We start from the raw sequence: 13,629 nt of genomic DNA, 5'->3' as shown, positions 1-13,629 counted from the left end.
TTCCTTAAAATATGTAACATCATAAATGGTACCGTATTCACATTAAAACTACAGAGCAGTTAAATTAAGTTTTCGAAATTTCTCTGTAGCAATTTCCAGAGTGCATCTATTGAGACTTCAATTGATTTACAATTCAGTTTGTCTGGTGCTAAATCAATTTCTTTAATAATTTCTCAGAGAAACATTCGTCATTCTTTTAATCATTAAAAAAAAAGACATCAAGAATGGTCACTTTGACACGTTCGGTAGTTTCAGTGTTGAAGCTTATAGAGTGCAAAGATTTCCACAAACCACAGAAATCGATACGCTGAACAAAAGTGCCTTGCAAGACGTACATAAATTGTTTCAAACATATCCATCCCTACAACCTAGCCATGGATCCTACAGATCGGCGAAGAAGTACTTAATTCGCAAGTCCGTCAAGAGGATAAAGGGTGAAATAAGTAAGGGATGAAACGGGGACGCCAATTCTGGGATCATAAAATGTTATTGAAACTCGCGGGGCAGAAACGCGGTGTGCAGAGGAGCCGGTGATAACCGGGGACGCGCGGAAATCGCCCAACGGAGCGGTCATTATTTCAATAGCGCGGCGGAATGTACGCGCGCGCACGTATCAGTACAACCGGATACAGAAGGTGAATGCAAGGAGTTGCCGCGGATAATGCGGGAACCGGGAGCGATGCGCCGTTCTTCCGCGTCTCGGAATTAAATTCTACCAAATTCCCTGAGCTCTACGGAATGTAGGATATTTGGACCGCTCGAATCCCTTTTTAACGAGATAAAAGGCTCTCTAGGTGTAGCAACCGGCTCCGCGTATATTTATAACCTGCTGGATATCATGCGGCGGCTGTTAAAATCAGGTCGGCAGGACGGTGTCGTCAAAGAAATGGGACTCCGTTATATAACGAACGGTTGAACATTCTTCACTGCTGCGTCGATGATCAATAAAATATACAATTGTAGTATCGAGAATATTTATTGTAGGATGAATGGTTTGTTGTGCGTGCGTAAGGGCGACCAGGTCATATTGCGACGGACCGGCGCCGGGATGTTTGGGAAATAGTGTGACTGCGTTTAGACAATTTCGAGTGGCTGAAAGAATGCGAGGAAGAGTGTCTGGAACTGAGCGACTGAACCGTGAGAAAAGTGTGTACGTGACTGCGTGAATTTTGACTATGGACGGAAGATGCGAGTGAGAAGGATGCAAGGGTGAGAAAGACAGAGCGAATGGGGGTGTGTGATAAAAGCGAGTGGAAATGCGTGCATGGGGACATTTTGGTGAGCGACAGCGGAGAAGAACATTTTTGGTGCGAGAGTCGTGTGTTGTATTTTTACGTGTTGTCCGTATTGTTTTCTTTATCTTATTAAATATATATTGTTTTCCTAATTCTCTTTTTACTGAAGATCCACATTTTCAATATCATCTAATAGTAAAACCACCACTATACTATACAATCGAAACGATTGTCTTGAAAGATAAATTAGAAAGCAGAAAATCTTTGTGGTGAATGCTATTTTAATCTTCTTGGGTTAAAATAATTTATGATTTCAATGAATGTCGGTTTGTTCAAAACTGTCAGAAAAGTTCATTTGTGAATGTATATGGAAATTTATATCTCTTCTATTTAACGCGGTAGTTACGGTATTGAGGAAATTACGGAGGTTTGCATTTTACGCGTCAGATATATGATTCAACGTTAATTTAAGTGAATTTTATTAGATAAATTCTTTGCGATAGGGATTTCTATTTCACGGGTAGTTGGGTGTATTAATGTATATCAACGTGCCCACGTGTGCACCAGTATAACCTGCAGTATTCTCTAGCAATGTATGATCCGTTCGTTGCAGCGAGCTGAATTTGTTCGCGGGAAGCAAGATACTCGCTCGCGAGAATTAAACACGGCGCACGATACTTTTAGACTAATCAAACTGGGCTAGGTAACAATTCCAAATTTCCGCTAAAAGATTAAAACGTAGCATTTGCGTGGTACAACCGCGATTAAATTTGTTCTCGAAAGTTACTCGCAGAGGACTAAGAACATCTTCTCGGATGTTGCTATGTACAGCGGGGCTGCCAGCAGTAAACTGACAAAACTCGGCTTTAGAACAGTGAAGCAGACAAGTGAAACAGACAAGTGAAACCGACCAAGTGATAACTGAAGACTTATTATTCTGTGATTAAATTTTACTTGTCGTGCCAGCACCTCGGAATCCCTGATAATTAACGTTATACCGGATATTCACTTGTAGCTGGATTTCCCATGCTTGAGATTCTAATTCCGATTTCTTTTTCAATTAACGAAAATCATAAACGTCCTCTCCCACGAAGTATAAGTTTCTCTAAAAGATTTCCAATTAAATTCTTCGCAACATTTGTTCCGCGTAAATAAAATTACCCAAATATTCGCAATATCATGTTCAATTATAAACAAACCATCAATAAATCTGCATAAAGAAAATATCTGGCTCTTTTCACGTAAAAAATTTACAAAGAAGCATCTTTATCTTGTTCTACAAGCAAACTAATCTTTCAAGGTAGTATAACCACTCGAAAATTGAAAACAAAATTGTTCCCAAAGTAAAATTGATTATTTAACACTAAAACGACGGCGCCACAAATCAAATGGCGCAACTATTGAGACTTCGATTAATTTGTAGTTTCTATATTACTAAACCAATTTCTCTAGTGATTTCTCAGAGAAGCATCCGTTATCTTTTCAATAGCTGGAAAAAAATCATGAATGGGTCATTTTGATTCATCCAGTAGTTCTAGTGTTAAGTCCTTCATAACATCGTATTGACGTAGCAATAAAACCGACCATTTTCGTTGAGCCGTTTCGCTGCACGGGGAACCCGAATAATGTACTTTTTCCGAGGGTTGAAACAGGGTGCGCCGCCGTAAGTCATTTCCCGCAGATCTCGAAGATGCCCGTTAGAGTCGCGTATTACGACGTCGGCCTACAGAATTTCGAAGCATTTGATGGATTGCGTTACAGAAGGCCTGGAAACAATTTATGAAATTATTCCCGGGAGGATCGGGGGAACGTGAACGCGGCCGGACGTATCGCAATAAACAGAGAGTTTATCGTCCAGTTCGATTCTTTCCTGCGCCCCGTGGAACTTGGTTCAATTTCGCCTCCCCGAGCGGACGGCCGATTGTTCTAAGTTTTACGAACGCCGTCCGAAGTTAAATCAACATCGCCACCTGTGGCGCTAATACAAATCCGGTAATGTTGCCGGCTATGAATACATGAATACCAACGTGGGAAGAAGTCGATACCCACGTTTACACTGTTAACCCCCTCCGGAATTTCAACGTGGCCAGGTGTATCATGCGAATAGGAGCCTAGGCAGTTTCATGTGTACATAGGTATATGTATACGGTTACCTATCTACGTCAAACATCTTCAATTCCGCCGGATGAAGTGAAACTTCACCGGCCTAGCGTGCTCCAGAGATGATCCAACGTTTCCAACACTGACGGGTCGATACGCATAAAATTTAATTTTCGAAAAATTGCTGGCGTGTTAGCTGCCAAGTAAGAACGGTTTATGTGCGACCCTGTTCCTTCTTTTTCTGGGCATCTCGTCGGTAACCGTTTTCCTAGCGAGTCCGTCGAGTGCACTATATTTGGCGTTGCTTCGAATTTAGGGCCGCAAATTGATGATAAAATTTTGTGTACAAGTTAAAAGAAAAGGGAAATAATATTGAAGATGTATGTACCTAATGAATGTAATGGAATTGAGAAGTTTTTGATAAATCTGAGGATTCTTCAAATTCCCGTGTTTCTGCGTAATGTAAAGTAACTTGGTAAATATGCACCTGTATGTAGAGTATAAAAAATTGTTACATTAACACTGAATATTGTAGTGCTCTTATTATTATCAACGAAGAAGGTAAAGATCGCCAGAAAATTTTCTTAATGTCCGCAGATGATTGAACGCTTCCTCGAAAAGCTATTCCATTTTCATGTAGCGTATTCTGTGAAGAAAGGAAACGTATCGTTTTTCATCATTACTTACAACGTTTTCTACGTTCAGCAAATGGATAATTATTATGGCAGGCTATTCAGAGATTGAGAATAATGATTATTAGGAAACCTGCGTTAACGCACGCAGGTTAATGAAAATAAAATCCGAGTTCCAGTTGTTTCTCTTCATTAGATCGAGATCACTTCGCCTCGAAACGGGGCTGACAATTAATACGTCAAAAATCAGGGCCGATATATACAGTGCTATATATACTTGCCGAAGTTATAATTTGTAAAGTTTTAACAGGGAGCAGACCTTAAGTAAATGATACCAAGCAGAAAGTTCGGACGCATGTTATCTCTGGAAGTTTTGAAACAATACAAGTGAAAATTAGTTGGGGAAAGTTCTTTCGAACGAAAGCAATGCCATTGTTAATTATAAATCCCCCTCTACCCGCCTCCCGCCAAATCTTTTCTCCATCCGTTCGAATGCTACAGGAGCATTAAATCGGTAATACGGATAATGGAAAATTATTGTAAAACCTTGCTTCCGCGTCAGCAACTCCGTCCTCGTCCTACATCCGGCTCGCATATCGATTCTATTAAAAAATAAATATCAGCGCGTCGCAAATGTTCAAGAAACAAATTTTTCAGCGAAACAATCACGCTAATTGCCACGCTCACTCGTTCGTATAAATTCGAAAAATCAACGATTACGATCGACGTTATACTATCACCCGTTCCTCTGTTAACTCCAAACGTTCCGTTCCCTTCAACATGCCACTGGCACACTCTCGCAAAGACCCCAAACGAATGAATACACAAAGGTCAGCATTCAATGATCAGATTTCAATGATCCCCTTAGAGTAAATGAATTCAATAGACACCGTTTGCACAGAAATTCCCGAGTAATCCCGAAAAAACGAGCACCATGGTCGCGATAAGAATGAACAGACACAACCGTTCGATCAATCGAATTAAATGTTAGATAAAGTTAAAGAACCTGACTGACACCGACGCGGCCATTTCGTTTAGAACAAAACGACGCTGGGCTCGGCTGATACGTCAAACGCGATCCGCCCTGATCGGGCGAAATTATTTCTCTTTCCATTGTGCCGGGAAAGCTTCGCGATATCATACCGCGTATTATGAGGGTCGCTGATAAAACATCACGCCGAAGGCTCTTTCGTTTCGCATGCCAATAAATTGGCAGCAACTGGCACGACCGTCAAAGTTCCCCGAACTCAGTTTCAATGACTTTGCTCCAAGATTCCCGGGAGCGACGGGCCGGTCCGGTCTCCCTTGCCTCCCCGCCTCCTCTTTTCTCGAAGTTTACTTTCAATTAATGAAAAACGAGTTTCGTTGACCTGCGGCCGTCGACTGCCTTCGGTGGCGAAACGCAGAAACGCCACACGGGGCGGAACGAGCCGGGTTCTTAACGTTTCTTTTCTTCGTCTCGCCCGTGAACAACCCCCACGCTCGCTTCAATTTCCTCGTTCATTCTCTTTCCCTCTCCCCAACTTTCTTTGCTCTCTTTCATTTGTTAAATCGATCGCCTCGCGCGTCGAACGCGTATAATAAAGTCGGAGTTCGCGACCCAGCGATGAATTGATCCTTACAGCGGCCCGTACGCGGGGTCCATGCGGCTTTAGAATTTTCGTTGGCATGATAATTGGCTGCCCTCGACTCCAGCCGTTGGAATGTTTAAACAATTGACGTTTTGTGCCTGCAAAGACTTTTTGGCGCATAAGGAAATCATGAGGAGGGAATATTTTTCTGGAGTATAACGAATGCTCAACGTGATCTTTCAAGTTTGCGAGGTTATGTCGGAATGTATTGTTGTATTTAGAATAATATTGTATAAATTGTGTGTCGTATGAAGAAGTATTATATACTTATTAATCGGTTTGTTGAATGTGACGTGTAATTGATGTACAGTGGTGTAGGGATGTTTAGGATCTTCGAGCAACGTGTTCTTATTAAGGGAAAATAATAGATTAAAAGATTTTACTGGAAATATTTAAATATCTCCAGACACTTATTGTATCCCAATTGAATTCTAAATGAAGTTGTTGTTCGCGAAGGAGAACCGTGGCTCGTTCCGGGGGTGAACCATTTCACACATAATTTTGTATTGCCGCGCCACTTCCTGGAAGAATATTCAGACTTTCCATCGATATTCAAAATTTAACGGCACTTACACTGGTTCGATTGTTCGTCTCATGTGTATTCATAAGACATTAAAATGTTCAATATTCATAAGCTATGCGATACTTTAAACGGTGGCGGGCGAAATCAGACCAACGGCAGGAAAGAAATGAAACTTCAGGGGAATCCGTCTTTCGCTGGTGAAGACCCTTCTTTAAATGGAGTACGTTCCAGGCTTCGCGATTTAAATTAATCAGGGCGAATTGATTAAACGTCCATTAAACCGAAACGGAATATTCGTGCGGCGAACACGTCAGAAACGATTATTAAATTTTTACACAGAAACAAATTCGTCACTATAGTTGTGTATATTCGTAATTTGTTCGCGTACTTGTCACGTGGAAAAAACAAAGGAAAAATATATTAATCAACAGGAACATGATTTTGGTAAATTTGGAAGGTTCGCGTTTTCTCGCATTATATTCGTATCAAATACAAATATAGTTGGTGCACTATTGCATACATCACAGTCGAGTAAGATTAATATCGAATTCTGGAAATAGCGTTTAGCATTCTTTCCGAAACCGTGAAATTGCTACAGAAATGTGCATTGTTAGATCGAAGTAAGAGTGTTTACTTAGCACTATAAAAGGAATTGATAGCGGCGCCGATTACTCCAACTTCCCGTGTGAACGTGACTACCAGTCTAATTTAAGTTTAACGGTAGATCCAAAGTCTGATATGCAAGGAAAGTTCGTCGTTTGATTGATACAAACTTATTCGCAACTCCCGGGAAATTAGTTCTTTACAGATTCCACGATAGAAATCTCTGTAACTTAAAATAGCTCATCGTTCATAGTGCTATTAATGATAGTTAATTCGTCTAGTTCAAATATAAAGGAATCATACATAAATTAACACCCTAAAGAAATAGATAATCAAATCAATTAATACAACGAAAATGACCAATTCCTGATTTCTTCTTTTTGCAATTATTAAATAGATGATACATATCTCTCTAAGAAATTACTAAAGAATTCGATTTAACAATACGCAAATTGAAATGTAAATCAATTAAAGTCTCAATACATGCACTCTTGAAATTTCTATAGAGGAAATTCAAAAAATGAATTTAATTTCTCGGTAGTAGTGTTAACCCTTTGCACTCGAAAGGTGACTCTCAGTCACCATTAGATTTCACACATGGAAACTATAAAATCTGATATTTAATGTTGAACTTTGTATAATGCCACGATACGTGAAACGTTGGAATAAAATAGCTTCGTTCTGCAATGCACTTGATTTCCCTTCGAGTCAGTTTCGAAGAATATCGTCTTCGTCTGGTCAAAAAATGTTAAATATTTCTAGTGAGAAATTTCCGAGTGCAAAGGGTTAAAGAATCTGCGGTTCATCAATTTGATCAATGAGTGGCAGAAATCTCGGACGAGTACCTCACGCGAGATCGCCACCGTTCAAGGTGTAGCGCAAGAATTCATTTCGGTCATTTGACAAGTGCACGAGCAAGAAATTGCAGGTACGAGGTGGCGCGTGGGCGACCAGTGAAAGCAAGGGCTCGTTCACGAATAAATGGAATCGGCAAACATCGATGATTCACCGAGATTTCATCGTGGAGGGAATCTCCGCGCTCTCGAATACGCGCCGTTGACGAGCTTTTAATTATGCTAATTACTCGAACGAGCCGGTAACGTATAAGAGGCAGCGAACCGGCGTGTATCGTCGTGGGAAATGCCAGGGAGTACGGGCAGCATCCGCGTTAAAATAGATATTTACTGACCTGGATCTCGCCATTCCTCGAGCTCGTAGTCGATAGGTCCGTGTCGTAATTTCTTGTTACCATTTCTACCTAAAATACATTACACAAAGGCGGTTTTACATGGTGTGTTTTACGGGCTGGACGTCACGGCTGGGGGTGAGAGTTTAGAGGAACGGGGGGGGGGGGGGGGGGAGACACGGGAATGAATGTCCCTGCCTGGACGAAAAAAAAGCGGAAAGAAACCGAGAAGGAGGGATGGCGAACGAGAAGTGGAAGCGGAATGGAAGAGAGAGAGAGAGAGAGAGAGAGAAGGGAGAAAGGAGCGAATGAATGCGCCACAACTGTAAGGGCTGCCGGGGGTTTGCTTGCAAATTAATGGCGGGTATTCTACCTAATTCCGCGTTCGTTCGTGGGAAAATTTCGACGATATCGTTGTCTCGGCCAGTTAATTTGCTTCGCCGGTGTTCGCGTACTTGGCGCCGGAGATCGCGATCAAGATCAACGTCGCGGAAATAGGAAGAACACGAGTTGATGGTCTAGTTACCGTTTTTCTTCATTGATGACGTCACATGGTAGGGCGGCGGGATTGTCGAGGTCGTCGAGGGAGCTGGAATCTCTGTAAATTAATTTGACGATTGGTTTATTAGCAATGTCTCATCTGGACGTTTTTGCTAACCCTTTGCACTCCAAGAGTTTTCAAAAATAGCCAACACACTTTTTGAATAAATGTAGTTGACATTTCTTGCAACTAACTTAACGAGATAACGCATATGAAATAAAGAGGCTATTTTATTCTAATAGTTCACATACTACGAGTTCATACGAAACATAATATTAAATATTATATTCATAAGTTTACTGTACTAAATCGATCGGCGAGTAAGGCGTCCATGGAGAGCAAAGGGTTAATCGGGGATTACAAGGGTGAACGAAGGGAATTTTTAGTTGAATCCGGTAATAATTTAAAATTGACAGTTTTGTGTATGAACGTTGGTAGTTCCTTTTCTTTAGATAATTCCTATCATGACGGTGGTATTGAGTAACTAAGTACTGGTGTATTTACAAGAGACTATAGAATACACAATGATGTGCTATTGCATCTTCCGTAATTGGAATCTATACGATTATTTCACGAGAATTAAGCAGCTTTGCAATTTACGGAGCGTTGAATTGATTAAACTAGTAACGAATCTTGAATTATTTTGATAACATTCGAGTCCGTTAGCGAAAATTCGAGTAACAGTAATTACGTAGTAGTTCTATAAACAAGGTTTGTTTGTAATATGCTTCCTCGTTTAAGCGAACACTGAATAAATAATGTTGTGACGTGCAAGACCGTACCAGGTAAAAATGTGAGAATGTAAGAAATTCGAAACGAGAGTTGCCTCGTTTGCGCGATCGTACGGCCAAACGATATATCTTATTAAACTTTTAATTTCAGCCAATTTATTCGTCCACGGAGCTGGAAAGGTATACTCTCTTGGGATAAATATATCCTTCGTAAATTTAATCGCCAATTATGGACAACGTTGAAACGAAAGGGCCGTTTGAGCTCGTCTATCGATCGATACCTATCGACTTTGCGTAAAAGTCCATCGGGAATCAATTACTTTGTCGTTAGGCCGTAAATATAGACGCAATTATTCCAATTATTTTCGATGTCGCAGTTTCCGGCTGAACTTCTCAATTTTCAGGGAAATATTTTTTGCTAGTCGATACGACACGCGACGCTCTACAATTAATTTATCATTTCCCGGATGTCATTCCGAGACGAGCAAGATCATTAACCGTATCCACGAGAAAAGCGGTATGATAATTAGGGAAGAAATAGCGCTAAACGATTTTCGTTTTATATAGGCGCACTATATAACGGAATAGATATTTATTCATACACTCTTGATGATCAATTTCACGATAATTGTAGCGAACAATTTTCTCATGTGATTTCACTGAATTTTAGTTTTGCTTGTGTCAGTAATTACTATTAAAAGAGTACAGAAAATCATGAACATTAAATTGAGAAATTGCTTCTACAGTCTATTTATCTTAGTATAATTGAAATTGTTATAATTACATTGTAGATTGAATACACGTATAGTACTCTGAATTATTTGAAATCTATTGCACAGAGAAGTTCAAGGAAATTTCAGAAGCGAAGTTCCTTACGAAAACTATCATCTTATGTTCTCGTTTTATTGTTTTTATGTAGAATCATCTGCTCTGCGGTTGTAGTAGGATTTGGGAAAGATCCTGTATAAAATGTGCATCGCGCAAAACTCACCGTCCAATTTGATGTCACTGTCCGTTCCGCCGAGGGAGTTTTGTGCGACGCATTTGTACGAGCCGAAATCGCCTGGCCCGACATTTCTGATCTTCAACATCATGTACTTGTTGTAGCCGTTTTCAGTTTGCACCGTTTGGTACTTAGTACCTGTAATAAAATTGGAATTGCCTGGACAAATTAAAACTATGTATTTCAGAGAACGTTGTGCGTTGAATGCAGAGCATATTGTAATTATTAATCTGTACTTATATTTCAGTTGTAATTTAGATTCACATTAATATACATTTATCATGCAGGAATATTTTTAAACGAAACGAAATCTAAGATAGAAATGTTCACACAATTTCATTCTTTCTTAATACAGAAAATTTAATTTTTAATACAAAACCGCAGTGCGAGGATAAAGATACTACATTCGAGGATCGTTAAACATTTTTTTATGCTAACTTATTGCTATAAAAGTTGCGTTATAGGCGTGTAAACTTTTTAAATCGCCACGGTTCAGCTGCCGTAATTTAAGTTCGTCTAATCTTGGTCGCGTAAATCGAAAGTGTGACCTACACTTGTAATTGGTCGTCGAGCAAGTATAACTTTATAAAGCATAAAATTACCAGAGATGATCATGTCGCCGCGTTCGGTCGTCCAATAATTGATCGAGGTAGGAAAAGCTTCAGTGTGGCATTCCAACGTGACGTTCTGTCCAATGTACGCAGCCACCAACTGATTCGGTATGGAAAGGGTCGGGCCAACTGTAACAAACAAGAATGGAACACAACATAATTAATGCACATAATCTGTCACTATAAAATATAATATGATACATTAAACAAAATATAACTTAACATTTCTCGATTACTTGCTTCGCGGTGAATAATTAATTTCTTTATTATAAGCGATATTTCTTCAAATATTTTAATTTCATATAATAAATAAAATTTTTTAATTTGACATTTCACTTTCACAGTTTTATCCAGTGCATTTAATATCGAAAGATGAGTTATTACGACGAAGTTTATCTAACCGTGCGAAATCCCTCTCTCTTAGCAGCTGGAATAACAGGCTCGTTACGACGGCCACATAAAAACAAAAGGCAGCATTCACGCCTAAGGTAATTTGAATTTTAATCATGATTAATTATCTTAAGCAAAGAAGCTACCCATTCAAGTCAATGTTCACGAAACCGAAGCATTGTTCCACGTTTCTTTCAAACGCTATTATTTACCGTTCCCTTGCAGCACAATTGCGGCTCCTGATCGCGTAATTAATTTTTTTTTCCAGCCCGAGACGAATAAAGACGGTGAATATATTGAAGTTGTGATACCAGGAAAACACTTATTACCGTTCGTTACTCTTCCTTTGTGCTCAAAATGATTAATAATTCTTTCCTTTTATAATCCCTGTTCTAGTGGAATAAACTTCGTCCCTGCAACGCTTAAAGTTCATAGAACATTCCAAGCACAGTTTACAAAATTCTTCCCACCTTAACACTCACCCGTTTTTAACACTTTCTTCATTAAAGTTTTAATCTTGCGTCTTAATACAACGATCTTGAAATTTACATTCACAAGTGACTGCATCCCTTCAAATTCACCATTCACGATAAACAACTGTTTCTTCATCAAATATAAATTATATTAACCCTGTTAACCGTCATCATACCGTTCAGACCCTCAGCTAATGACCATTATCTTTCTCCACAACCTTATTAAATCGTTTAATTAGTAACATCCCTTACCAATAAGAAATCTGTATATAAATTCAAAATATTTCTGTCAACAAGATCTGATTACGGATCTTCGTGGATCCGTTTAGTTAGTAATATCCCTTACCAACAAGAAATCTATATATAAATACAAAATATTTCTGTCAACGAGATCTAGATGATTACGGGTCCCCGTGGATCCAGGCGTGGTGATCACGGGCGCTACAAGGGTCAAACAAAATTTAATCCGTTAATCGTATCTCTCGGCCATTATTCGAGGAAAATGTTGCCCGAGGCCGGTTCAAACTTCCCTTTACGGATTCTAATTAAAGAACACCTGTCGGTTTTCGAATCACCTCATTTCGCGAGGATTATCCGGGGCCCGGGTATTCTTTTATTCGTGCCACCGGGCCGGCTTTTAATTCGCTAAAAATAATGGGCTCGGAAGCCGGGCCGCGTTTCATGGACACGCTCTCGTACCCTTTAATTTTCTCCATTTTTCCGTGGGAGGACTATATAAAGTTTCCATACACTTGAAACTTCAACGGCGCCGACTTAAGGAATGCAAGGCTCTCTTAGAGCGAAAACATCCCTCTCAAACTTTTCCGTTATTATACGTGTAGCGGCGGGACCCGGCGCTACGCTCTGCTCTGCTCTGCTCTGTTCCACGATCGATATAGATATTCCGGAGCAGCAATATCATGTCATAGTTCCGTCTTTTACGGACCAACGTAAATCACAATTTACTGCCGCTGTATTCGCTTGAGACGATATCACGGTGGATGGTCGTCGCCCACCACTCCGCCGCAACGTCGGCCACTCGATATTCTTCCGTCGACGTTTTCGTTGAGCTATCGCGCAGATTGGCCGGCCATTAGCTGATCAATTTAACACATCCTCCGTCGAGCGTCAATTTTTGAGAATGACGGGATAAACATGTTTATGTATTCATCGTTCACGCGAGGCAAACATATCGTTGGATAAAATACGAGGGGAAACTGGATGCATCACGGTTTATAATGAGCATAAGTAGAATGATATACGAGTTTTCGTTATTAGGTTACCGAAGATCGAAGATCGATGATTTTTGGAGTAGCGGTTTTTGAAATTTGTAGGGTCGCAAGTATTGATTATACGTGAGAAATGAAGTTTCGTTTGATGTGTTTGATGTGTGTGTGAGGGAGGTATTAAAATCTGTGAATGCATGAGGCCTGTTAAATGAATTCCAGTTTAAAGTTGTTAGGTTTCTCATTTTTAGGAGAATATTGATGTGGAATAAAAATATTTAATAATGTAATTAACTAGATAGTTAATAAAATGAGCTACAATTCAATATTTTTTCATGAATGAATTAATAAATGGTCAAAGGAGTATAGTGTATGAATTTTACATTTCCCGGTTCTGAAATTTGAACAGCTTATTTTACAGTTTCACCAGTATTCGCTGAGATATTTTATAAGCTGAAAGTATTAACAATGATTTTCAGAGGTTAAAGTGGATACTCTCTCTCTCTCCCCATTAAAATTTTTCCAGGATCAAAATCCTTCTAATTTATGGCAATTGAAACAAATACAGCGACAGCCTGTTGTAAGGAAGCTTTTAACAAAACTTAATCCCGAAGTTGCAGCATTGAATGAATTGTAGAAACCGCGAATTATAATATTTCATTGTGTTCCACGGAAACTTGCGACAAAGCGCCTGGTTGATAATTAATTCCGCGCAAGTTTCAATTTTTCGTTTTTAAATTCGTC

At 39.7% G+C, this 13,629-nt stretch overlaps 1 protein-coding gene across 7 annotated transcripts in view; it reads right to left on the bottom strand.

Annotated features, from left to right (window-relative positions):
• Positions 1-13,629, bottom strand: part of LOC116432445 (neurotrimin) — a 249,747-nt gene that overhangs the window by 7,294 nt on the left and 228,824 nt on the right. For 5 of the 7 annotated variants that reach the window (XM_031989385.2, XM_031989414.2, XM_031989376.2 and 2 more), the window contains 4 exons: positions 10,788-10,925; positions 10,174-10,344; positions 8,437-8,508; positions 7,914-7,982 (listed from right to left, as the gene is read on the bottom strand). In XM_031989385.2, the coding sequence (XP_031845245.1) occupies positions 7,914-7,982; positions 8,437-8,508; positions 10,174-10,344; positions 10,788-10,925 (450 nt within the window). Of the gene's footprint in view, positions 1-2,929; positions 3,002-7,913; positions 7,983-8,436; positions 8,509-10,173; positions 10,345-10,787; positions 10,926-13,629 lie in introns of those variants that run through there. The other 2 variants (XM_076365760.1, XM_031989395.2) reach the window with 2 other exon arrangements.

The sequence above is a fragment of the Nomia melanderi genome, chromosome 3 (assembly GCF_051020985.1).
Source record: "Nomia melanderi isolate GNS246 chromosome 3, iyNomMela1, whole genome shotgun sequence".
Lineage (NCBI taxonomy): Eukaryota > Metazoa > Arthropoda > Insecta > Hymenoptera > Halictidae > Nomia > Nomia melanderi.
Note: the sequence above shows the minus strand (reverse complement) of the source record. Positions and strands in the feature narration are given on the sequence as shown.